Source organism: Pleurodeles waltl, chromosome 4_2, assembly GCF_031143425.1.
Source record: "Pleurodeles waltl isolate 20211129_DDA chromosome 4_2, aPleWal1.hap1.20221129, whole genome shotgun sequence".
NCBI lineage: Eukaryota > Metazoa > Chordata > Amphibia > Caudata > Salamandridae > Pleurodeles > Pleurodeles waltl.
This window is the reverse complement of record NC_090443.1, coordinates 150417230-150442492: the sequence shown is the minus strand read 5'-3', so window position 1 is coordinate 150442492 and position 25263 is coordinate 150417230. Positions and strand designations below refer to the sequence as shown.

At 48.7% G+C, this 25263-nt stretch overlaps 1 protein-coding gene across 3 annotated transcripts in view; it reads left to right on the top strand.

Moving 5' to 3' along the window:
- The window catches only part of CBX5 (chromobox 5), a 125225-nt gene that overhangs the window by 36189 nt on the left and 63773 nt on the right, over positions 1-25263 (top strand). For all 3 annotated transcript variants that reach the window (XM_069231004.1, XM_069231003.1, XM_069231005.1), the window contains exons 2-4: positions 338-379; positions 835-887; positions 14762-14938. In XM_069231004.1, the coding sequence (XP_069087105.1) occupies positions 14796-14938 (143 nt within the window). In that variant the 5' untranslated portion in view covers positions 338-379; positions 835-887; positions 14762-14795. The remainder of the gene's footprint in view (positions 1-337; positions 380-834; positions 888-14761; positions 14939-25263) is intronic.

Sequence of the window (25263 nt, the reverse complement as noted above, 5' to 3'; positions counted from 1 at the left end):
CAGTCTTCACCAATTTCTCTTTTGTGCTCTGTTGGTGCAAAATCTAACCAATCACCTTTGACGGTTGCCTTTTTTTGTGATATTCAGATGGGTCATTTGGCGTTCTTAACTGGAAAAAGTACATTTCCTTCCTATGTTAGGTTTTGTCTAACTGCAATGCCTGAAAACTTAGTATGTAGTCCATACCTAACAAATGATCAGTTGAATTAGCTGAGAATGCTCTCCCCTCACATATCCAAAATGTGTACTGGGTAAGTTAGTTACTTAATTCAAAAACTAGTTAGACGCTTATGTTTTTTTTTTTTTTTTTTTTTTCTCTCTTCCCTTTCTCTTTTAGGTGTTTCTGCAAGTGTTGGAACATAAGTTGGCATAGGGACAGGTGTGTACATTTTTCCTAGTTCATATTTGGTCAGTAGCTTGTATGATTCTCTTTGATTAATGTAGGTCATTGTAAATCTTCTTTAGCTTGTACTAAAAGGTTTGAAATGCTGTTAATAACTAATGATCATCAACAAAAGGAACAGAGTCCAAAGGCAAATTTGAGATAGCTTCTTTCATTCTTTTGAATGTGTTGCCCATCAGTACACATTATTATAAATGCAGGAGTTAACATTGATTTGTAATCTTTACTTTTCTAGCATTACGGCCTTTGTAATGATGTGTATTAACACTTTCAGCATAGATATATTGGCAGCACTAAAGGTTTAGCTGCCCTGCCTGTAAATTAGTTCAAGAATTTAACAGTTAATCTCGAACTCACTCAGATCGTTCCATTCCCTTCTAAAGAAAATTGTATAATACTTTGTTACTGAATACATGTTTCATCTTTTGCAGACTTCCCCGACCAGAATCTTTACAAAACATTTTTTGTTGTAGGTGTTACACAGGTTAGTACGCAATATGGCTGTTAACTGTTGATACTGTAAAGATCTGTGTTTGGGAAGCTCTTTTTAGTGGGTACATGTTTTTAAAGGAAGCACAAGCCATGTGTGTCACAGTTCTACCCTGTCAAAGGTGCTGCTTAGTAGAACTTTCTGTATGTTTGTCTAGTGACCCTGAAATGAAGCGTTGCCCTAGTGAGCCTGGCCTTTACGTAAGTTCATTATCTGCTTGTTTGTTTTCTCAGACAATTTTTAGGTCGAACGCGCAAGTGCTCTGACGCGTTGTAATCTATCTGTGGTCTTTTAATCAGGCATCACACTCACCCGTTCATGGGCTTTCCTTTCAAAAACCCTGTATCATCGTTGGTAAATGTTTTACGTTTACCCCAACTTGGGGCAAATTTGTTACTTCCTTGGCCATCGACCCTGTATCATGTATAAATGCACTTTTGCTGATACTTTTTCTTTCCTCCTTGACCACTTTTCCTTTCACACCACAACGAATTTCTGAAGAGCAGCTGTCCTACATGTTAAAATAGGTGCTCCTTTTGTTTATCGATGGTGCCTGTGAGAGAGTACTGTTCTCTGAAAAAAGTAGATTGTTACGCTCACTACTTCCTCATCCTGAAAAAGGATTGATTGTGTGTCGGGGCTGTGCTAGACCTTCAATCCTCCCCTCTGCCCTCACCTTTGCCATCTTGGAAAAGGCCAAATTGAAAATGCTTGTGGTAGCCCAGATCCTGTCCTCCCAGTACACATGTGACTGGATAGTGTCCTTGAACTTGCAGGATGTGTATTTTCAGTTACCTGTCCTTCAGTACAGCAGGTGTTTTCTGTGATTCAAGGTGGGCCTCCAGCATTTTCAGTTTGTTCTGCTGCCGTTCAGACTCAACAGCACCCCTTGGGAACATATGGCAGTGGTTGTTTTCCATCTTTGTAAGTAGGGAGTATCTATATTCCTGTACCTCGACGGCTGGCTGCTGAAGTTGTAGACTAATTTCCAAAAGATGGCAGAACTTTTGACATGATAGAGGCTTACTGTAAACAAGCCAAAGACCTGGCTGATTCCTTCGTAGAGGCTTCATTTTATTGTGGCGATCCTGGTCACCATGGAATGTGGAGCTTTTCCCCGCTGCAATGAGTCCAGGGCATTTAGGCTATGCTCCTGATGTTTCAGACTTGGGGCCAGATGTAACAAAGGTTTTTACCCATTCTGTGTCTATGGGAAAAAGTGTTTGTACATATGGCCCTCAGTCTCATGCATTCCCTTGTGAACAATGCCAGGTGGAATGTGTTTGCTGTGCATAGCTTGAAGTTCCAGATGGCCAAGCATCAAGCCAGTCTTTGAGACCATTCAGGTCGGAGAGGAGACTGCTTTACAGTGGGGGCTGCTCTCATGAAATAGGTTGAGCTGCAGTCCTCTCTCCTTTCTCAGCCCGGAGTGGACAGTGGTGACACTCGTACCTGCTGGACAGAGGAGATCAATGTACTCTGGTCCCTGGAGGGTGAGCACCACATCAGTCTGCTGGGGCTGCAGTCAATCTTCCTTGTTCTGAAGGCCTTTCTGTCATCCAGTAAGGGGAGCCTTGTGCTTGTTGTCACAGGCTTCACCACTGCCTTGTGGTACTGCAACAAGGGGGCAGTGTGGGATCTCTGAAGATGGTGGAATGCCAGGATATTTTCCACATTGCAAATCATATAGCAGATGGCTTGAATGTCACAGCTGACAAACTATAGAAGCGTTATCTGGTAGATCATGATTGGCATCTGCATCCTAAAGTAGCACAGTGTGTCTTCTGCCAGTGGGGGTGGGAAGCCTGGCTAGATCCTAGACACCATTAAACATGCAGTTTTGCATGTTGGGACTTAAAATATGAGCGCTTGTTGGGAGACCTGTTCCTGATCTAATGGAACTCTGTAGTCCTGTACAATTAGGGGGGGGGGGGGGGGGGGGGGAGAGAGACTTCTGACTTAGCAACAGGGGAGGGTCCTCCGCCCAATCTACTCAATTCATCCCACTATGAACGGAGAGTGAGCAGTGGCAATTGACTGCGTTTGATTTGCTATCACAAGTGGTGCATGTCATTCTTGATGCCAGGTGGGTGCTGGGGCAAGTTTGTAACTTGATGCAGTGTTTTCGACAGTGACCCCTTACAGGGAAAGGCATCTGACGTCCTTGGTCTGTTTTGTCCTTGGTCCAGCAAGGCCTTGCACGGGCACTCTAAAAGGTTATTTGTCTGGTCTTTCAGCCTTTGCCAGACAAACTGTTCTTGTTCAAGACACCCGTTGTGAGGATGTTGATAAATGGATGACAGAACCACCAATCTACCCCGCCCCCCAAAAAAACTTGCTCTTGACATTTCTCCAGTGTATGCTCTTCGGACCAATGAATAGCTGCTCTCTTTATCTTCTGATCTTGTTGACTATCTTCCTCAATGCGATTATGCAGCAGCTGCCCAGCTTTGCCTTTTTTGGCAAATAGATGCTGAGGACCCAAGCGAACCTCTTACCAGCAGTTGTAATTCCCTTCCACGTTGGACAACAATCACTCTACCAGCTTTCTTTGCTCCCCCTCAACTCTTGAAAGGGGAGAGGGTCCACTGATTGGGCTACAAGAGGGCTTTAACCTTTTTATATTGATTATACTATGGACCATTGAGTGGGTGCTCAGCTTTTTGTGGGGCTCTGTGCATCAAAAAAAGGAAAGGCTGTGCAAACCAGGAACTTGTTGAGGTGGGCTATCCTCTGCATTAAGATCTGCTATGCAGTGGCCAAGAAGCAGCACTTGGAAGGTCTGTGAGACCATTACACATGGGGGCTTCTCTGGCACAGGCAGTGCTTATCCTTGATATCCAGGCTGCAACATTGGTGGCCATGTATACATTAACACTAGTGCCCTGACTGCTGTGTGTGGCGGGAAGACCCTTTCTGAGGTTACTTCAGTGTGAGACTCACTGCTTTGCTTTCTTCTGTTGCACACTCTCTCACCTCTCTTGGACCACCCTCTCTGGTATATTTCATTGCATTGTTTGACCTTGTTTGCTTCATTTTCTGCTTCCTGACCTTTAAGCTCTGCATCACCACTGACTACACCTTGAGCTTCACCCTCATCTACTGACCTCTGGGACGCAAACCGACTCTGCCAGCACTGTCCAGACTTCATTGCACCCCCTCATCCTCAGCATGTGCACATTCATTCCCCTATGTGCACATGCCGAGGATGGGGAACCATCCCACTTGAAGACCGAGGGAACTGGCCTCACCCAGTGAGTGGAATTACCCACCAAACACGTAGTGGACCCTATATTTACTACCTTTAGTGACATCACAGCAAACAAACCACCAATTATCTGGATCAACCATGACCTTCTGCCATTCCCATCACTGTAGAACCAACACCGCTAAGCTTCCTTGCTGAGACTGGAGCAAGGCATCAAGAGATGCTTGGGACCACTGAAATCTTGATCTACCAGCCTGTTTATACCCCCTCCCCCCACCAATGTGATCATGGCATGTGTGAATGCTTTGACACCCTGAAATCTATCAAAACAAGACTCTTCACCCCCCAATCCTACCTACCGGTACTGAAAGTCACACGAGTGGTTACGGTTAGCAGCACCTGGCTAGGTCTTTGCAACTCTCCACGATTCTTAACACACTGCTGAGAAACACCATTTTGGTAAAACACGTCTGCTAGAAAAAAATACGTTTAAATAAAGTACACTTACCTAATTTGGACGTAGTATTTCTGAGTTTAGAGGAGGGCTCAAGGGACTTAAATAATACTCTAAGGAGTTCAGGATGACCAAACACTATTGCAAACAACTAGAACACAGTTGGAGCATGAGCTAGGACAACAAAGACAGCACCACCTTGAAATCTGACCTCGGAAGCTAATTCCAGCAGATTTGAACCACCAAACGCTCTGATCGCTTTGACACCGGCACCAACAGCAGCACAGATCTTCACTGTTCTCTACATAGAATGGTCTCTGTTCTTATGCAACAAGATGATTAACATAGAGCAGCATTGCAAAATCCCGGAGAAGCTGATCAACAAGCGCTTGGCCAACCCCCTCAGAGAAAACCATTTTTTTCAGTACCTCAGTCCTTACCTTAGAATTCCTCCCAGGTGTCAGATAGGACCTGAGATTTTTCTTCGAGCAGTACCCCTGCGTGCTGTCAGGTGTTGTCTGTTGTCTCCGTGTGCGTTGTTGCCGTTGTGGTCACCTTGATGACATTGCGGTTTTATATAGGGGCCACCTCGGCGTGCTGACGTCAGTTCTTTTCTTTCTGCGCCAGCCTACGTGCAGATCTCAGAGAAGAGCTACCCCTAGTCATTTTTTGACTAACTGCAACACTTTTGCCGAATACTTTTTGATGCGTTTTTGGATGCATCACTGGATGTCCCAGAAGACCGGTTTTAAACCCTGCAACTCCTGTCACTGAATGATGTTGGTGGCGGATCCGCATCTCATCTGTCTTTAGTGTCAGGAGTGCGGCCATGAGCCCGAAGGCTTTGATGGAGCAGTCCCGAAAGCTCCTGACTGTTCGGTGCTAGACTCCGCATCGCTCTTGGTCTCGTTTGAGAGGAAGTTCACAAGACCGCTCACAGAGTAATCGCCAATCCTCTTTGTTCCATTCCAAGCCATCGAGGCGCCAGGGTCACAAAAAGAAGTCGTTGAAGAAGGCCAAACGTTCTTCAACTTCGCTCTATCACTCGGGCGGTGCAGGAAGAGGGTCAACACCGGAGCCTGCGTCTGGGTCAGCTCTGTGCCTTCTCAACCTTCTGGGAGCCTGTGCCAGCCATGCCCAATTGCAAGAGTTTTTTGAGGCCATGCGCCCCATCTTTGGGCAGACCGACTGTCCTCGTCGCCTTTGGCCCCAGAGAGTCAGTGAGGGCCCCTTTGGGTACACTCTGGCATCTTTGTCCTCTGCTCTGGGGTGCTCCTGCGGATCCGCTCTTGAATCTGTACCAACACCGGTCATGCCAACACAACCTTGACAGGCTTTGGGACTGACGTTGATGCTCCTGAAGTCGGTTGGACCCTCAATCGACGTCGATCCTGGACTCATTCTCGATGACCCAAAGCAGATTCCGTTTTCCATGTGCTTTACTGGGCCTTTGGCGAATCTTGACATTTCTTTCTATGGGTATTAATATGGGGATAGTGTAGAGGGGTTACTGGACCCTTTAGTATAACAGCTTGACCCTGATATGAACTGGGTTCAGGATTTGGGCAACGCTAGCAGACTAAAAACCACTCCTGACGCTGGCATGCTTTCTCCCTCTACCGTGGCTACAGAGGAAGGAGCTCCCTACTCAGTGGTGGTGAGAAGGGCTGTTGGGGTTTTGGACCTCGAGCTTCAGCCTGGGGTTTCCAGTTTGGAACGCCTCATACCCTTACAGATGTCCTACTGGGTACCTGGTCCAGACCCAGCACAGGGGCTCCTGTGAATAGGACAGTTGCCCGCTGCCATCAGCCTGGGTTAACCGATCCAAAATTCCTGACCCAACATCCTACGCCTGAGAGCCTTGTAATCCAGGCTTTCTCTTCTGGTGCATTCCCTTCTGCTCCCCGGATAGGGAATCAGAGACTGGATAACTTTGGGATTTTATTTTTTTTCTTCTGCCAGTCTAGAGCTGTGGTCTGTGAACAACACATGCCTTTTGGGCTGATACTCCCTGGGATACGGTCACACAGGTGCTGCCTCGAGTCCTGGAGGAGGCCTGGGCAGATCTCTCCCAAGCTGTTACTGAAGGGAGAGATGCAGCAAAGTTCATGATTCATTCTGGGATGGATACGACCGACTCACTAGGTAGATTCGTTGCATCGACAGGGGCCTTGAGGCGCCAAGCCTGGTTGAGGCCATGGCTTTTCGGTGGATGCCCTTTGATGGCACCTAGCTCTTCGGAGACAAAGCGGACTCTGTGTTCGAGCGCTTAAAGGATTCCCGGGCTACTGCTCGATCACTTGGCTTCGTAGCTGCTCCGCGCCTCTTACAGTTTGCTTTTTGCCCCTTCTGTAGCTACAGAAGAGCCACCCAGCTGCGTCCATTTCCACCCGGCCATCGACCCGCACATGCTTCACAGACTCTGCACGGCCGCGGGTTCCCACATGCTTGTGGATAAGGGAGCTAGCTGTCCACCTTCTCCAGGCCTTCCTAGTTTGTTGGAACATCATGGACCAGTTGGTGGCAGGATCCTTTGAGACTTCCCCTCTGGCCATGCCACCATCATATTATCAACTGTCAAAGGATCATTTGGCACTTCTCCGTGAGGAAGTTGTGGCTCTAAGGGAGCCACAAAGAGGGTCCTTGTGCCAGAAGTAGGTCGTGGTTGTTATTCTTGCAACTCTCTGGTGCCCAAAAAGGACAAGGGCTTTCACCCTATCTTAGATCTCCAGTTCCTCAATCTATTCCTCAAGAAGTTGTTCAAAATGTTAACTCCAGCTCAGGTCCTGTCTGCCCTGGAGACTGGATGGTAGCGTTGGACATGCAGGACACCTATTTCCACATTCCCGTCCTGCTGGTCCACAGATGTTACTTGTGATTCATGGCAGGTCACGAGCACTTTCAGTTCACAGTGCTCCCATCCGGCCTTACCAGCGCCCCTCGGGTGTTCACGAAAGTGATGGTAGTAGTTGCACCTCATCTGCGCAGATTAGGGGTTTCTGTCTTCCCCTACCTCGACGACTGGCTGTTAAAGGCGAACTCAGACTGTCTCCCACCTTCAGACTATGGCCAACCTCCTGTATTCACTAGGGATTCACTATAAACGTGCCGAAGTTGCACCTGACACGTCCACCGGCACTCCCTTTTATCTGAGCTGTTCTGGACACAGTGCAGTTTTGGGCTTTTCTTCCCAAAAAGCGAGTCCAGGATATTCGGGCTATGATTCCGATGGTCAGCCTCTCTTCTGGATTTCGGTGAGAATGACTGCGGCTGCTTGGCCTTATGGCCTCCTGCAGGGCCAGCGTGACAGATGGCATATGCAGGCTCTGCAGAGGGACCTGCAGTTCCAGTGGGCGCAGCGTTGGGGAATTATCTCAGACATGGTCCAGATTTCAGAGGGGACTGCACTCGATCTGCAGTGGTGGTTGTCGAATCCAGAGTGGGTCAGTGGCAGATTGCTCTCCCTTCCCCAACCAGATCTTACAGTAGTAACAGATTTGTCACTCCTGGGATGGGGCAGTCACCTGGGAGAGGCGGAGATCAGAGGCTTCTGTTCTCCGGCAAAGTCCAGGCTCCATATCAACCTTTTGGAGCTCCAGGTGATCTGACTTGCATAAAGCATTCCTTTCCTCTCTTAAAGGTAAAGTGGTGCACGTGTTTACTGACCGCGCCACCGCCGTGTGATACTGCAACAAGCAATGCGGAGTGGGGTTGTGTACCCTCTGTTAAGGGACTCTTAGCCTCTGGACATGGCTGGAACATCAGGGCATCACCCTGGTGGTTCAACATCTGGCAGGCTGTCTGACCGCCAGAGCAGACCAACTCAGCCATCAATGCATAGTCAATCACGATTGGCATCTCCTTCTGGAGATGACGCAAGGTCTCTTTCAGCAGTGGGGAGAGTCTTGGTTAGATCTGCTCACCTCCGTAGAGAACACCCAATGTCAGCTGTTTTGTGCGTTGGAGTTTTTAAGGCGGCACTCGCTCAGCGGCGCTGTTAGTCACGAGTACAGCTCAGGCCTCCTTAACACCTTCCTGCCGATACCACTTCTGCCCAGAGTTCTGAAGATCAGGCAAGACTGGGCGCAAGTAATCCTGGTGGCTCCGGACTGGGCACGAAGAATCTGGTATCCTGAGTTATTGGGCATGACTGCCTTCTTCGGGAGGATCTTCTGTTGCAGCAGCAGGGGATGGTCCTTCACCCGTATACGTCCAGTCTCTGCCTTCTTGCATGAATATTGAGCGGCGGAAGTTGACAGCTTTCGACCTTCTGCCCGAAGTCTGTGATGTTATCTTGGCTGCCAGGCATCCCTCCACCAAAACAGTATATGCACGTTGTTGGAACAGATGTGGCCTGGTGTTTCAAAAAGTCTGTTGATCCCCTTTCAGCAACTCTCTCGGAGGTTCTCATGTTCATTCTCTGTCTTTCACCAGCAGGGCTCTGCTTTGGGCATTCTCGGGGGTTATTTGTCTGCCATCTCTCCCTTTTTAAGGATGCCAGACCAAACTTCTCTGTTCAAACCTCCCACATGTTCCCTCCTATCCTGTTCATAATGCCCCAGTGGGATTTGATCTTGGTCCTCATATCTCATGTGTGCTCCACGCCTGCTCCCTGCGGTTCCTGACTCTTGAAACTGTCTTCTTGATTGCCATCACCTCTGCTTGCAGTTTCGGTAAGTGCCAGGCGCTCTCTTCGAAGCCACAATTTCTAGAAGTCCATCCTGACGAATTGGTGCTTTGTACCAGGGCTTCCTTCTTTTCCAAAGTGATGGCACCTTTTTATGTAGGCCGCTCAATCACCCTGCCTACTTTTTATGCCTCCCCACATGCCTCTCATGAGGAGAGACTCACCGCCTGGATCCCAAAAGAGCGCCATTTACCTCAATAGTACCAAAATTTCAGAGTGGACGATCAACTCTTACTGTGTTATGTGGATGTGAAGAAAGGAAAGTTGGTGTAGAATAAGACCATCTCGCAATGGGCAATCCTCTGCATCAAGATGTGATATGCTTTGGCTAAAAAGCAACCCCGTGAGGGTTTGCGTGCTCATTTCACCAGAGCAACAGTTGCTACCACAGTGTTAGTGTGTGGAGTTCCAGTCCTGGATATCTGCCAGACAGCATCATGGGCGTGCCTGCACAAGTTCACTAAACATTACTGCCGGGATAGTTCAGCAGAGACAACTACTTTTAGCCGTTCAGTCCTGCCGGACTTTTTGGTGAGATCTTAGTTCGCATCGGGTAATGTATTGATCGGATATCTATTCTAAGGTAAGGAATCTGCAACTAGAAGTCTGTCGGATGAACAAGTCACTTAGCTTTGGAAACCATATATTTGGTAGAGATCTATTCTAGTCGCAGATTCCTTCCCAACCCGCCCATCCTACCAGCTCTGCGAACTGATTCCTACGGCAGGAACTTCTGTTTTGGGGCCCTAGTTTTGGCACACCATTCAGTGTTCTTCGTGGCTCTGCGCCACTGGCGTGGAAAATTGTGAAACGAAACTGACGTCAGCACACCGGGGTGGCGCCTATATACAACCACGAAGTCGTCGCAGTGACCAAGACATCAATGACGCACACAGAGTCAACCTATGCCCCTGTTTACGTACATGGGCACTGCTCAAAGAGAAATCTCCAGATCCACTCTGCCACATGGGGGAAATTATAGGGTAAGTGTAGGAAGCTGGCCTGGTGTGTGGTGTTTAACCAGTTCCAGGTATCCCCTATTAGTGTAGTGTAGGCAGTGTATAGAAGCCCGTCTCTCTAGAGGTAGCTGTGGATGAGCAGCCAAGGCTGATCTAGAAGACATGCAAAGTTCATTCAATCCCACTGTAGTCACACAGCACTTACACACATGAAAGAAAACAGTGTTACAAAAATAAAATTACTTTATTTTAGTGGCATAATTAACAAAAAAGTACGAGAGAGGCAACTCTCCAGTAGGAGTCAAGTAACACACTAGATATGTACACTAGTAATCAGCAGTAGGCATAAAAGGTGATAGAAAACAGTGCAAATACAAATAGACAATGGGGGGCTAGGGCTACATGGAGCCTGAAGATCCATTGAAGGAGATGCCAACAAGTCTTGGTAGCTGCAAGAGGCAGTGCACAGAGGTACTGACCTGCGTGGGACTGCAAAGGCTTAGCTCCACCAAAGTTGGATAGCTGGAAGAGAGGACTACTTCAGACCACCACCTGTGATGAAGGATCCACACAACCCAGGATGAGAGGAGACCTACGCAGCCAGTTGTCGTTGCAGTTAGTGCCTGCGGATACTGGGGAGTGACTCCTTCACTCAAAGGGAGATTCCTTCTTCCTTCTCGTGCAGGCTGAAGAGTTGCTGTCTTCTGAGGATGCACGGCTGGGGAAATGTTACAAAGCTATCGGGAGACGCGGAAACAAAATTGCAGAAGAGACTTCTTCGTTGTAGCACGATTTTCGGTTCCTGAAGTGTCCAGTCGCAGTTACAGTAGCCAGAAGTCGAAGTGGAGGTTGCAGAGGAGTCCTGCTGGAGTCTTGCAAGCTGAATCTGAGGTCCCACCCAAGAGAGACCCTAAATAGCCCTGAAAGGGGGATTGGTCACCTAACCAGATAAGCACCTATCAGGAGGGGGCTCCAACGTCACCTGCCTGGCCTGGCCACTCAGATGCTCTCAGAGTTCCTTGCCAACAAGATGGCAGAACCCAGGGACCCTCTGGAGGTGCTCTGGGCAGCACCCCTGGGGTGATGATGGACAGGGAAGTGGTCACTCCCCTGTCGCATAGGCTCTCATTCTAATGAGACTACTGGATTTTGAGCGGCAGAATCGCCCACGGTGTAGGAGACTGAGTCTGACCCACTGCAGGTGACACCTGTCTCACCAATCCGGGTTTTGCTCCGGCTAACTAGCAGTGCCTCACCTCTTCCCAAGGGCAGGGATGACTGGGCAGTCGGGCGCATGACATGATTAGTTTCTCAAGGAAGCTGTGGTCACTCAGGTCTCATCCGTTTCTCTCAGTTACATTTAGTCTCATAAATACAATGACAAACGGAGGCAGTATATGTTTCAATAATGATTTTAATAAAACAACTGCATCTTAGTTAGAAAAGCATGGGCCGCAACAACCAGGACAACATAACATTAAAATTGTGACTAAGAGGGTGAAGCATAAGAATAATGCTACCATATTGTCACTATAATCTGTAGACTAACTCCTATCTAAGCTATAATAGAGCACAGCGTGTTAAGCTCTAATTCTGCCCGTCAGGTTCCCCTGGGAAGACATCATCCCCCTATACCTGAGCAAAGGCCTTCAGTCTGCAAGACAGCTGCAGCGAAGAATTCGACAATCAGCATACAGATGTGGTTCTCTGGCTGGAATCTCCCTCTAATGTGTAAGGGACAAGGAAGTGTTTTCATAACAACACAGCTGATGTTCTGAGAAAATGTCCCTACGAAAGGATGTGTGTTTTCTACGAATGTTTGAGACTAAACTTCTACCATGTTCACCGGCAATGTACCGTGCCGTAGCCTTGGAAGAAGCACAGAGTGAGCAAGAATGTCTTGTTTGAGAACAGAATGCTGGCATAGGCAAAAACAGTTAGATAAACAGAAAATCAAACAAGACCGTAAAAGTGGCTATTGTAATAATAAAATAACGCGGAATAAAATATATCTAGGTTAGAGTGCACAGCGGCTTGGCCTAGTGTGTAAAAATAATGCGCATGGAGCTATAGCTAAAATGGCTACACAACACCCCTTTCCATTGCCCAGTTTCGTCCCAGAGCAGGGACTGGAGGTCCCTGAACCTGTGCAGGCTGATTTATGCAAGAAGAGCACCAAATGTGCCCTTCAAAGCAGATCAGTGTCTTGGGGAGGCTCCCAAGCCATGTAACACTTATTTCCGAAGGGAGAAGGTGTTACCACCGCTCCCAAAGAAAATACTTTATTCTGCCTTCCTGGGCTTGAGCTGTTCAAACAGCAGGAGAGCAGAAACTGATCAATGGGGTGGCAGCAGCATGGGCTGTCGGGGAAACCCCCAGAAAGCTGGTTGGAGCAATGCAGGCTGAAGACTCAATGCTCTGAGGATGCACAGCTGGGGAAAATGTTAGTTGCTGGAAGGAGCTGAAGAAACAATGTTGCAGGGTAGAGTTCTCGCTGTAGTTGCAGATGGTTGGTTCTTGGAGGGTCCAGTTGCATTCCCAGTGCCCAGAAGATGAAATAAAAGTTGCAGAGTAGTCCTGCTGTAATCTTGCTGTCGAATCTGAAGACCCACTCGAGGGTGACCCTAAATAGCCAAGGAATGGGGATTGGCCACCTAGCAGGGTGACCACCCATCAGGATGGGGCTGTGACGTCATGTGCCTGGCCACACGGATGCTCCCAGGGGCCCCTGCCCCCATGGATTCAAAATGGCCACCTGGAGGAGCTCTGGGCACTATCCATAAGGTGGTGATGGACAAGGGAGGGGTCACTCCCTTTTCCTTTGTCCAGTTTTGCACCAGAGCAGGGACCGGGGGTCCCTGTACTGGTGCCAACCGGTTTATGCAAGGAGTGCACTAAATGTGCCCTTCAAAGCATACCAGTGGCTTGGGGAGGCTACCTGTCCCAAGCCATGTAACTCGTATTTTCAAGGGACATGTTGTTACCTCCGTCCCCCACAGGAAATCTTTTGTTCTGCCTGAGCTGGTCAAGCAGCAGGAGGGCGGAAACCTGTCTGAGGGTTGGCACAGTGCAGGCTGCCTGAAAAACCCCAGAAGACTAGTAGGAACAATGCTGGGGGCCCTCTAAGGAGCCCCCGGAGCGCATGAAATCATACAACCAATACTGGCAACAGTATTGGGGTATTATTTCGACATGTTTGATAACAAACATGCCCAATTTGGAGTTACCATTTATGTAACTAGACACAGGTAGTGAGCTGTGTCCAGCACACCTGTAAAATGGCTTCCACGCGCTTAAGTCTAGTGTAATGGAGCTGGAGTTCGCAGTCACCTCTGCTCATGCAGGGGTGCCCTCACATTCAGGCACTTGCACACTGCCCTCTGGACTAGGACGCCTACCATAGGGGTGACTTAAAGTGACCTGCAGTGAAAGGGTGTATGCACCTTTTCATGCAGGCTGCATTGGCAGGCTTGCAGATAGATTTTGCTTGGGCTCCTATGGGTGGCTCAATACATGCTGCAGCCCATGGGGAACCCCTGGTGCCCCAATGCCCTGGCCACCTCAGATACTAGGGACCTTTTAGGGGGCACCAATATGCCAGTTGTGGGGTGTGCAGTGTCCTAAGCAACCAAATTTAGAGGGAGCAAGCACAATCGCTGAGGTCCTGGTTAGCCGGATCCCATTGAAAACAGTCAAAGTGCACTGACAGCAGGCACAAAGTGGGGGTAACCATGCCAAAAAGAGGGTACTTTCCTACAGGTATTACTACTACCCAGTAGTGCTCAGTTTTACCAACCTCAAAAGGAGGACGACTTTGGGCATGCTGGCAGCAGTTTCTCATGGCAAATTTGTTACAATTGGTCCCTTCTTTTAACTGTAGTAACTTGTTCGAGGCGGCTAAATTAAATGCAGTGTCCCAAGAGTCTGTTCATGACCCAGTAATAGTTATAAGTGTTTTGCTACGTTTCAGTCAGTATGTCTCTGGGCAGCCCTGTCTGCTCCTATGTGTGGCTTTTGTAGATTAGTGTAGGAAATTTTCCCCATGTGAATTTATAGATTTTTATCATATGGAGTTGTGTACAATTACAGTGTACTTGAATCTTTGTGCACCCACTACCAGTGTGGTTTAGGGGAATGGTCTCTGTCGATAACAGGTGTACTCTACGACTATCACACTAATATTTGTGGTTTTATGCTTTCATTTTTGGTTTTTATTTGGGATTGAGATTGTCTCTACATTGCAGCTTGACTCTTCCCCTGGGATGCTGGCATGTTTTGTTAAACTTCGAGGCAGAACAACGTATTGTTTTAGCCTGGCTGCTAATGTAGTCAGATGTTTTCTGTAATTCACCAAGCAATCTTATGGCACATACTTTAAATAAGAACTTAAGTTGATGTATTCTCTGCAAGTTTACTGCATGTCAACTGTTGTCTCCTTACTGAAGTATATTGTAATGTAACTGATGTACTACCAAAGCAGTCTTCAGATAGTGTGCTGAATCTGACTTTTTAATGATTGTCTGAATGAAAGCAAATCACATATACCTTTTCTCCTTGTAGAGCCGTCATCGTGGAGTCTGGAACGCCTTCAACGATGGCGAAGAAAAGCAAGAATCCGTCGGAGGACGTTGCATCTTCCTCGTCTGACGAGGAAGAATATGTGGTGGAGAAGGTGCTAGACCGACGTATCATGAGGGGTCAAGTGGAATATCTATTGAAATGGAAGGGATTTTCTGAGTGAGTGCAATCCCTTTGGATTAGACAATCAAAAAGTATTACATGATCAAACAGAATTCAGAATCTCCTTATTGGGTTAAATTAACCACAAGTGGCAATATAGATGATTGGGTAGCTTAAAGTAGAAGTGAATCTGAGAGATACATCCGGATGCAGATTCCTTCCCGTAGAAATATCCCGGGCATCGGACTGGATCCTGAAGATTTTTTTGTGAGCAGTACCTCTACGCGTCAGTAGGTGGTGTCTACCGGCTCCGCATGTGTTGTCCACACTGAAAATGACGCACCTATGTAGGTGCTATCCAGGCTTCCTGAGATCTTTTCTTGCCACGCCAGCAAGGGCAGTTCCAGGAAGAGCTACCCTTTCAGTCACTTTTTGACTGAGCTTACTTGATGTTTTGTTGAGACATTTTCGAAATTATCCTCCTGATGTGGCAGTTTGTCATAAATGAAAGTGCTTCAAGCCATGCGATGCATGTCACCCGCTGATGTTGGTGACTGACCCACATCTTCTTTGCCTGTGGTGCCTTGGGCGCAACCATGACCCAAAGTCGTTCTGCGACTGCAGCGCTGTGAATCCCAAGGCTTTGAGGGAGCGTTCCCTCAAGCTGATGGTTGCCCGTCATGCCACACCATTCGAGGTCCCGGTTTAGAGGGAGTTCCTGGAACCGATCACAGAGTCCGAGGTAGTTGTCCAATTCCAAATATTCTGGACATTCTGGTAAATCCCAGCATAAAAGAAGTCTAAGAATGCTTTGACTTATCCACATCCATAGGCCAACGAGACGCAGGAGCGTCTGCATTCTTGGCCTCACTCCGCGTTTGAGCCTAGGCTGACTCCGTGCTACCCTGAGTTTCCGGGAGCCAGAGCAATCCCGGTCCAACTTGAAAGAATTTTTATGATGCCTTGTGCCTAATATTTGGACAGGTGGATCCAACGCACCCCCCTCCCAAATCTCCCCCCAGTATGCCTTTTGGCCCCACAGGGTCAGCAGGTGCCCCTTGTGGTTCCATGCCAGTGGAGCCCCAAGGATCCATTCCTGGATGCAGACTGGCGCTAGTCCTACCAACTCCACCTTCCCAGACGCCCGTCCTGATGCCAGCACTACCTGTTCTGCTGGTGACACCTTTGACACCGTATCCAGCTCCCCCGGGAGCCTTGCCTTGCCTCCCAGATCCTGAGCCTTATTTCCTATGGACTAGGCCTTGGGGAGGAATGGGCGTGGTCACTGGACCCTGAGGAAGTTTATGTGGACTGGTGTGAGGAACAGTGTGGGGCTTGTGGCCTGGACACTTCCCCAGATGCTGGCATGCTTTCTCACCTTATTGCGGCTACAAAGGAAGGAGTGTCTTTCGCAGTGGTGATGCGGAGGGCTGCAAAGGTCTTCTACCTTCAAAGCCGTTAGTTGTGGTCAAGACTAGTGTCTAGAGTTCTGATAGGGAGTCTCCCCATCAGAGCAGCTTCTCCCCTTAAATGATGGCCATACCGAGATGACCTTTTGGGTACCTGGTCCAAACCTAACATAGGGGCGCCTGTGAATAGGGCAATCGCCTGTCGCCACCACCCTGTCCCAGTGGGCCCAAGTTTCCTTACTCAACATTCCATCCCTGAGAACTTGGTGGTCCAGGTTTCCACCTGCCATGTTAACCCGGACACGTTCCCTACCACCAAATGGGATCAGAAATCCAAGACTATGGAGACATTGGGAAAGAAGAGGTTTTCTTCCACCGGCCTGGATTGTGGTCTGAACACACCTTTTGGGAGTTACTCCCATTCTCTGTGGGATACGGTTGCATGTTTACTACCTATGGTCCCAGAGGAGTCCTGGGCCATCCTCTCCTAAGCTGTAGCAGATCAGAGAAATTCAGCAAAGTTCACAAATTGCTGTGGACATGACTGAATCGCTGGGAAGAGCAGTTTTGTCGACATTTGTCCTTGGGTGCCACGTCTGGCTTTGTACTACTGGTTTTTCAGGGACTGTCATGTTATCTTTGATGGACATGGCTCCCATCTCTTTGGAGACAAAGAGGACTTTGTGCTCGATTGTTTTTAAGAAATGTTGGGCTGTGGCCTGGTGCTTGGGCTTATCTTTAGCCCTTTGCTGCTCCGTCTGCTTTTCGCCCCAACCATGTCTACGGAAGGAACTACCAGACATGCCAATACCCACCCAGCCATCGTGGTGCTTCCAGAGCCTCCTGCTGGGCCCTTAACACAATCATAGGTGCCCAGTTGGGGGCAGGATTTGCCATCACCTGCCCCTCTGGCCACCCATCACATCAGGCAGGTGGGTTTTGCAGATCGGCAGAAGGGGCTACTCCCTCCTCTTCATGATCAACCCCTCGTCCCCTTGCCACCATCTCAAGACAGCCTGACAGAGGACCCTGTTTCTCTTCTTTGCAAGAAAGTTGCAGCTCTCGGCCAAGGGAGCTATAGACAGGGTCCAGACACCAGAAGCAGGTCATGGTTGCTATTCCTGCTACTTTCTGGTGCCACAGAAGAATGGAAGCCTTCGTCCTGTCCTATCCTAGACCTACGATCCCTCAACTACTTCCTGAGGATGGAGAAATTCAAGATGCTCACATTGGCTCAGGTTCTATCTGCCCTGGATCCTGGAGATTTGATGGTAGCTTTCAACTTGAAGAATGAATATTGTCACATCCTTGTCCTACCCACCCACAGTAGTTACTGGGGTTCATGATCATCCGCAAGCATTTCCAGTTTGCCGTGCTTCCATTTAGCCTGACCACCGCCCCTCAGATGTTCATCAAGGTGATGGCGGTTGGCGCAGAGATCTTGTGGAGATCAGGAGTGTCAGCCTTCCCATATTTCAATGGCGGGCTTGTCCCTGGTTGCCATCTCTCACCTCAGCACTACGGCAGACCACCTGTACGCGCTGGGGTTCACAATAAACATGCCAAATTCACACCTGAATCCTTCTCAGACACTTTCATTGGAGCGGTTCTGGACACAGTGCAGTTTCAAGCTTATCCAGTAGAGTGTCAACTCCAGGATATTCAAGCTATGATACCAATGTTTCAGTCTCTGTTCTGGGTTTTGGTGAGGCAGACTGAGGCTCCTGGTCTCATGGTATCCTATTAGTAAAAAATGTGCTTTGGCATAAGCAGGCTCTACAGTGGGACCTGAAGTTCCAGTGGGCACAGCATCAGGGAAATCTCTCCGACATGGTCCAGATCTCGAAGGGAACTGTGAAAGATCAGCAGTTTTGTTGTAGTTAACGAACCACGAATGGGTCAGCAGCAGACCCCTTTCCTAACCAGATCTAAAAGTAGTGACAGATTTGTCACTCCTGGAGTGGGTTAGCCATCTGCTAGAGGAGGAGTTCAGGGGACTCTGGTCCCCGGCAGAATCTGGGCTCCACATTAATATGCTTGAGTTGTGAGCCATCTGAGTGGCACTGAAAGCCTCCCTCCCTTCTGCCAAGGAGAGTCTAGTACAGGGTTTCACAGACAACACCACTTCCATGTGGTACTGCAGCAACTAGGGCGGTTCGTGTACCCTATATCAAAAATCCCTTAGTCTCTGGACATGGCTAGAACATCAGGACATTTACCTGGTGGTTCAACACTTGTCAGGTTCTCAGAATGCCAAAGCAGACAAACTTGGCAGCAGTTGCTTAGCGGATCCCAGATGTTGTCTCCATCTAGGAAAGGCGCAAGGTCTCTTTCAGTGTTGGGAAGAGCCTTGGTTAGATCTGCTTCCCTCCATCAAGAGTTCACAATCTCAGCAGGTTTGTGCGCTGTAGTTTCCAAGGAAGCTCTCGCTAGGCAATGCTTTTGTTCCACAGTAGAGCTCACGCCTCCTGTACGGCTTTCCGCCAATACCACTCCTGTCCAGAGTCCTCAAGAAGATCAAGAACAACCAGGCTCAAGACCTACTTGTGGCCCCGAATTGGGGATGGACAGTCTGGTATCCCAAGCTACTGAGCATGGCCATCGAACCTCTGATCAGACTCCCCTTCGGGAGGATCTTCTGTCGCAGTAGCAGCAAAAGGTTCTCCACCTGAACCTATCCAGTCTCATTGCAGGGAAATTAAGCAGCAGAAGTTGACAACCTTTGACCTTCCTCACGAAGTGTGTGTTGGCATCTTAAGAGCCAAATGTTCCTCGACTAAGACGGTATACACCTGCCTTTGGTAGAAATTTGTGGCGTGGTGTTCTGACAAAAATGTTGTTTTCCCCCTTTCTCAGGTTCCTATCTTTATTCTGTCACTTGCCCAGCAGGGCTCTGCTCTGGTCACACTTCTCCATTTTATCATGCCTTAGGGGGACTCAAATATGGTTCTTACATTCTTGATGAGTGCTCTCTTCAAGCCACTTCACCATTGTCCCCTGTGATTAAATGGCTTTCCTACTGGCCCGAAGAGTAACTGAGCCTCAGGCCTTGTCATCTTAGCCTCCCTATTTATCTATTTATCCTGACAAAGTGGTGCTTTGCAGGTGGGCCTCCTTTGTTCCGAAGATTGTCACGCCATTTCATTTAGATCAGTGTGTCGCCTTATCTACTTTCTATGCTCAGATTCACCCTTCCAAGGATGAGGAGCGTCTCATCGCCTGGACCGTAAACGAGGGCCGTTCTACCTTGACTGCACATAGAATTCCCAGGTGGACGATCAACTCTTCGTGGGGCATGATGGAGCTGAAAATGATTGTGTTGTTCTGAAAAGGACCATATCCACATGCGTTGCACTCTGCATTAAAATCTGCAGCGCATTGACCAAGAACAACCTCCTGAGGGCTTGTGCGCTTATTACAGCAGAGCCACGACCACAGCACTGACACGTGGAGTTCCGGTTCTGAATACTTGCCAAGGATCAACGTGGGCTTCCCTGCATACGTTTACCAAACATTACGGTGGGGATAGTCCGGTCTGTTGTAAAGGGTACTTTGCCCGCTTGGTCCTGCAGGGCTTACTTGTCTGAAATTGGTCTGCAGACCCACCAGGGATGGTCTAGCTTGGTTATCTATAAAAACCTTATAGCCTGCTTTAGTGAGCTATACCGGCCATTAAAGGCTTCTGCTCAGGCCTTTAACAGGGGAGTGTGACTTTAATGCTGGTATAGACCAACTTTGGAAGACTATAAAGCTGTTAGACCATTCTGCCACTAGAGGGCAGAATGTTTTAATGAAAAAGACAAAGGCCTCATGAAGCCCAGTGGGATTGTCCTACCAATTTTTAGGGAAACAAGCACATGCTCTTTAGCACCATTTAGCAGTGGTAAAGTGCCCAGAGTCCTAAAGCCAACAAAAAGAGTCAGAAAAATAAGATGAGAAAAGCAACAAGTTTGGGGATAACCCTGCAGAAAGAGCCACTTTCAACACAGCCAGCCTAAAGCCAGGGTAGTCTAATCAATACCTTGATTGGCTTCCCAGTTTGGGGCTATAGAACGTGGGCAAAGGCCTGCAACTGCAGAGACGGCACTTGCCAGTTCTCTGCCACTCTGAACCCAGTTGACTTATGTCCTCAAACCATGGACAACTCTGACCATAAGAACAGTAACCACCAGAGGTAGCTGGCAGTGGTCCGTGTCCAGAGCCAGGCCACAGACCATCTAGGGGTCTCTGTCCTTTGAGATTTCTCAGACTGGGGGGAGGTGGGGCAGGGAGCGTTGGCCCCAGGTACATCACATTCTTTCTCCACTCCATCACCCACCAGCTCATGGGTGGTATTCTGAGACTGCACCCCCCGACCCAGGGTCTGTAAAGTTAGGCAGGACAGGGGCAAGGCTTTCTTTCCCCTCCCCCCCCCCCCCCCCTGCCCCTCCTTCTGGGGTTCAATACCCCCATTTGGGAGTGGTACCCCCAGATCTGTCCGGGTGCTTGTGTTGGCAGTCCTGCTCAGCTCTCCCACGAGTTTAGGAGTTCTATCCTGCAACTGGTTACCCAACCCAGGGTATGCATTAGTGGGCTGGTCCTCCCCTCCCCCTCCAGGTCAGGGGTGATACCCTGAACCGGACCCTCCAACTCGGGGACTGTACCCTTAGGCTGAATAAGGGGGTTATTGGCAAGTCCTTCCTCCCTCTACTCTTCCATCTGGACCTCTGCACCCTCCTCTGTGGAGTGGTATTGCCAGACACCAGAAATGGATGGATGCTTGTGTCAGCCACCCCTCCCAGTTCTCCTGACACTATGGAGTCTCTCTCAGTGGAGGGTCTCTCTGGGCAAACTAGATTCCCTATGCTCAGAGGTCAGCTTCCTTTCCTCAAAAGCAAGCTTTTCCCTGGAGAAGGACCTTTCAGCCTCCACTGTCCTCTCCTGAGCTAAGAACTTCTCAGCCTCTAGCCTTCTCTCTTCTAAAACCAGCTGCAACCTCATGTCCCTCTCAGCCTGTCTATCTGTGAACTGCTCAGGGGACACAGTGTGGGAGGTGACACTGCTCCTGGCACTAGACCCAGCAAGGGACTCCCTATCAATGGGGTCCTTAATCTCTACTGATGTCCCTACCCGGTTATTTTCTCCCTCCTCGTTTTCCTCAGGGTCACTGCCCTCTGAGGGTGTGGTTGGGCAACCCTCCCACTCAGAGGTATCACCATTCACTGGGTCCTCCTCAGGGTTTCCCTTGGAACCATCCCCTCCTGTTCCTCTTTCTCAGTTGCCTCATCACAGTCCCTATCACAATAGTTCAGGGTTCTCGGGAGGTCCCACTTGTCATATTCCCCATACAGTTAGGCCCCTCTCCCTGCGGAGCTCCTTCTTCTCGAAAGTGCAACATCCCAGTTCGTTAAGATTAAAGGTTGGCCTCATTTTAGTAAGGTACAAAACACTAGTGAAAGCAGCTAGAGTCCCAAGTGCAAGAAAAATGAGGTAGGAGTAAATAATAAAATGGCCAATTAGAGAACAGGAGAAAATAAACACGATGGTTTAAGTGCAGAGTTTTGAAGTGCAGCAATGAGTTACTGTGGTATTACGCTAACACAAGTCCTATCCTCACTGCTGATTACCAATGTTAGAAATGTGGGTTTCTGGTTGACTAGGGTATGCATCTAAGCCAGACAGAACCCACCAAAAAAAACAATCTAACATGGAGTCGACGCCCATGCGCAATGGAACCAAAGTAGGAGGAGTCCCTCGGTCTCGTGACTCGAAAAGACTTCTTCGAAGAAAAACAACTTGTAACACTCCGACCCAACACCAGACGGCGGACTATGCACAGCATGTGAATCTGCAGCGACTAATGCCACGAACAGATGTACACTGGGTAAGTGACATTTTCATTACACACCAAAGATAACCTGTACTCACCCCCGGTAGCTTGGTGCAGAGCAGTCGGGCTTATCTCCAAAGGTCACGTGTAGAGTTTGCGCAACCCACTCACACCAGTGACTCAATAAATACACCGCAAATAAGATTCCACATGGGGCTATATACAAATATGGTTCCTATATTGTAATGCTATATCAAAGGTCATGCATGACCTAAACCATAAATATTGTGCATATCATGCGAGTACTGGAATAGTATTCCACACGCAATTTAGGGCCACACGGGAGATCCCTCTGGTCCTCATCCCACTCACATGGTCTGGAGCGGCTTGGACTTCATGTGCTCCAGTGTGCTGGGAGAATCTTCACGGTGCAGCAGTGAATCTGGCTTACTGGTCCGGTTGATGGGGGCCATCTGAGGGGGTGCTCGTGGTGTGACGGTTGCTTCCCTTGATTTGTTGACCAAGCGCGATGGCTCCTGCGATGCCGCGCTGAGCTGTGCAGGGGGCGTGGTGGCGATAGACACGGATCCGCTCTGGTGCTGGAGACATAGCACCCCCATTGCGTGCCCCACTGGTCATTAGATAGTGCTGTTCACGCATAGAGGGCGACCATAAGCACTCCTTGTGTGCTTAGTGAGGGGAAATAGCGCACTCCTCACCTGCACAGAGACCAAAAGGTACCCATCACACGCTAGTAATAAAAACAAGGCAACATAAACAGCGCTCCCTAGGCACGGATTGTTGAAAGCACAGGGCGAGCCACCAAACCCTGGGAGGCACTTGCAGGCAAAGATGGAGGCACTCGTCCTTCTCTTTGTCGGGTAGGCACTGCAGGCCAGTACACAGAGCTGCAACAAAGTGCCAGTCCGTCCTACAAGTCCGCACACAGCAGGAGTAGACCAACACAGCAATGTAGTGCAGAGTGGCAGTCCTTCTTTACAGCCCAGCAGAGTGGCCTTGTCCCAGCAGAGTTCCAAAAGTGCTCTGAAAATCATGGAATCAGATCCCCCTGTACTTACACTCCGTAATGTCTTTGAAGAAAGGAACCCTTTCAAGTGAAACACAACTCCCCTTTTAGCCTAGCCCCAGATATCTGCAGGGGGTAAACCAGCCTAGTGTGTGAGGGCAAGACACAGCCTATTGACATGTAAGGTGTGAACAGCCCTCCCTCTCCCCAGCCCTGTATGACTATTGGTATGCAGATGAATCCAGATGTCTCTTCTGTCACACCCAGCCCCTCCTGTGTTGTGGCGCTCTGGAAAGTATGTACCAAATGCAGCTGTCACTTTGCCCTAGCGTGGATTGAAGTCAGGCTCCAAAGCACATAGTCATAAGCACAGAGAAATGCCCAATTTCTAAAAGTGGCATTTCCGAAATAGTAAAGTAAAATCCAACTGCACCAGTAAGCAGGCTGTCTCATTACCAATTCCGGACGTGCCCACGCTACCCCTTCCAGATCAGAAATAACCACTTAAAAAATATATAAGAATGCCTAATGCTAGCCTATGAGAGGAGCAGCACTCACAGTAGTGAACAACGAAATATGCTGGCTGTAATTACTAGGACATGTAAAACAGAAGTACATGTCCTACCTCTTACGGTGCACATCACCTTGCCCATATAGGGCTATCTAGGACCTACCTTATGGGTGACTTAGGTGTAGTGAAAAGGGAGTTTAGGCCTTGGTAAGGAGTTTGAATTACCAAGTCAGTGAAAAAGTAAACTCTGCCTGAAGGCACTGCAGTGGCAGGACTGAGGCAAGGTTGAAATAATGCTACTTTAGCGGGTAGCGCAATCAGCGCTGCAGGCTCACTAGTAGCATTTAATATATGGGCCCTGGGTATATGGTGTACCACTTTACAAGGGACTTGCAGGTAAATTAAATAGGCCATACAGGTGTAAGCCAGTTATTCCGAGTTTTAGATGAGGGAGCACATGCACATTACCACTGCTAAATAGTGTTAAAGTGCCCAGAGTCCCAAAGCCAACAAGAAGGGCGTCAGAAATATAGGAGGAGAAAGGCAAACAGTTTGGGCATACCCTGCAGAAAGGGCCATTTCCAACACCTCTCAACAAGTACATCCTGTCAGAACCCTTCATGTGATGATACTCCAGGATGTCATTCCTCTACTACAGCAAGGCAACTTCATAACCGCCCTCGACTTGGACGCCTTCTTCCCTATCCATCCTCCCCATCCATCCTCCCCATCCGCTGGTACATCTGGTTTGTGTAAAGTGATCAACATTATCACTTCAAAGTGCTGCCCTTTGGAGTGGTGACAGCTTCCAGGGTATTTCCAAAGTGTTTTGCAATAGTAGGTACTCACCTCAGAAGGGAGGGTGTCTGCATCTTCCTATACCTAGATGATTGTTCTGTTGCAATCTTAATAAGCCAATGTCTAGCACACCCAGACCACTGCACATCTTCTGCACAACGCAGTGTGATTAAATCTCGTCTGCACCCCCTCCAGATACAGCCTTTCTTCGGACCGCCCTTGACTCTCACAGAGGGAAAGCATAACCCAGCCATGCAGAGGTTCGAGCCTTCAACATGCTGCTCCCTCTTTTTCAGACAGTGTCTGGTATCTGTCAAAGGTCATGCGCCCCCTAGGCATAGTGGTCTTTTGCCTTGCTATAGTCTCACATGTCAGGTGCGCCCCTTGCAAGAGTGCCTAGCAGCACAATAGTCGTAAGCAGTTCTTTGGGAAGATCTAGTATTGATCTAGGGCTGCACTCCTCGCGCTCTGGAACGCCAGCAATCTTTTGCAAGGCCAGACATTCTTGGACCCATTTCCACTGATGACTATCACAACAGGCGCATCTCTCACTGGATGGGGAAGCATTCACAGGAGCTGACCATGCAAAGAATGTGGACACCCAACCAACATGGTCTCAACATCAACGGCCTGGAGTTTCTAGACCTCCAACTAGCCCTGAAGGCGTTCTTCCCCTGCATAAAACAAAAGGAGATACTAGTTTGGACAGCCAACATATCTGCCATGTTTTACTTGCAGAAATAGGGTGGCACGTACCTCTGACTGTTGTCTGCTCTAGCCCAGGGCATTTGGCGGTGGTCAGTATCAAAGTCCATCTCCTGATAATGT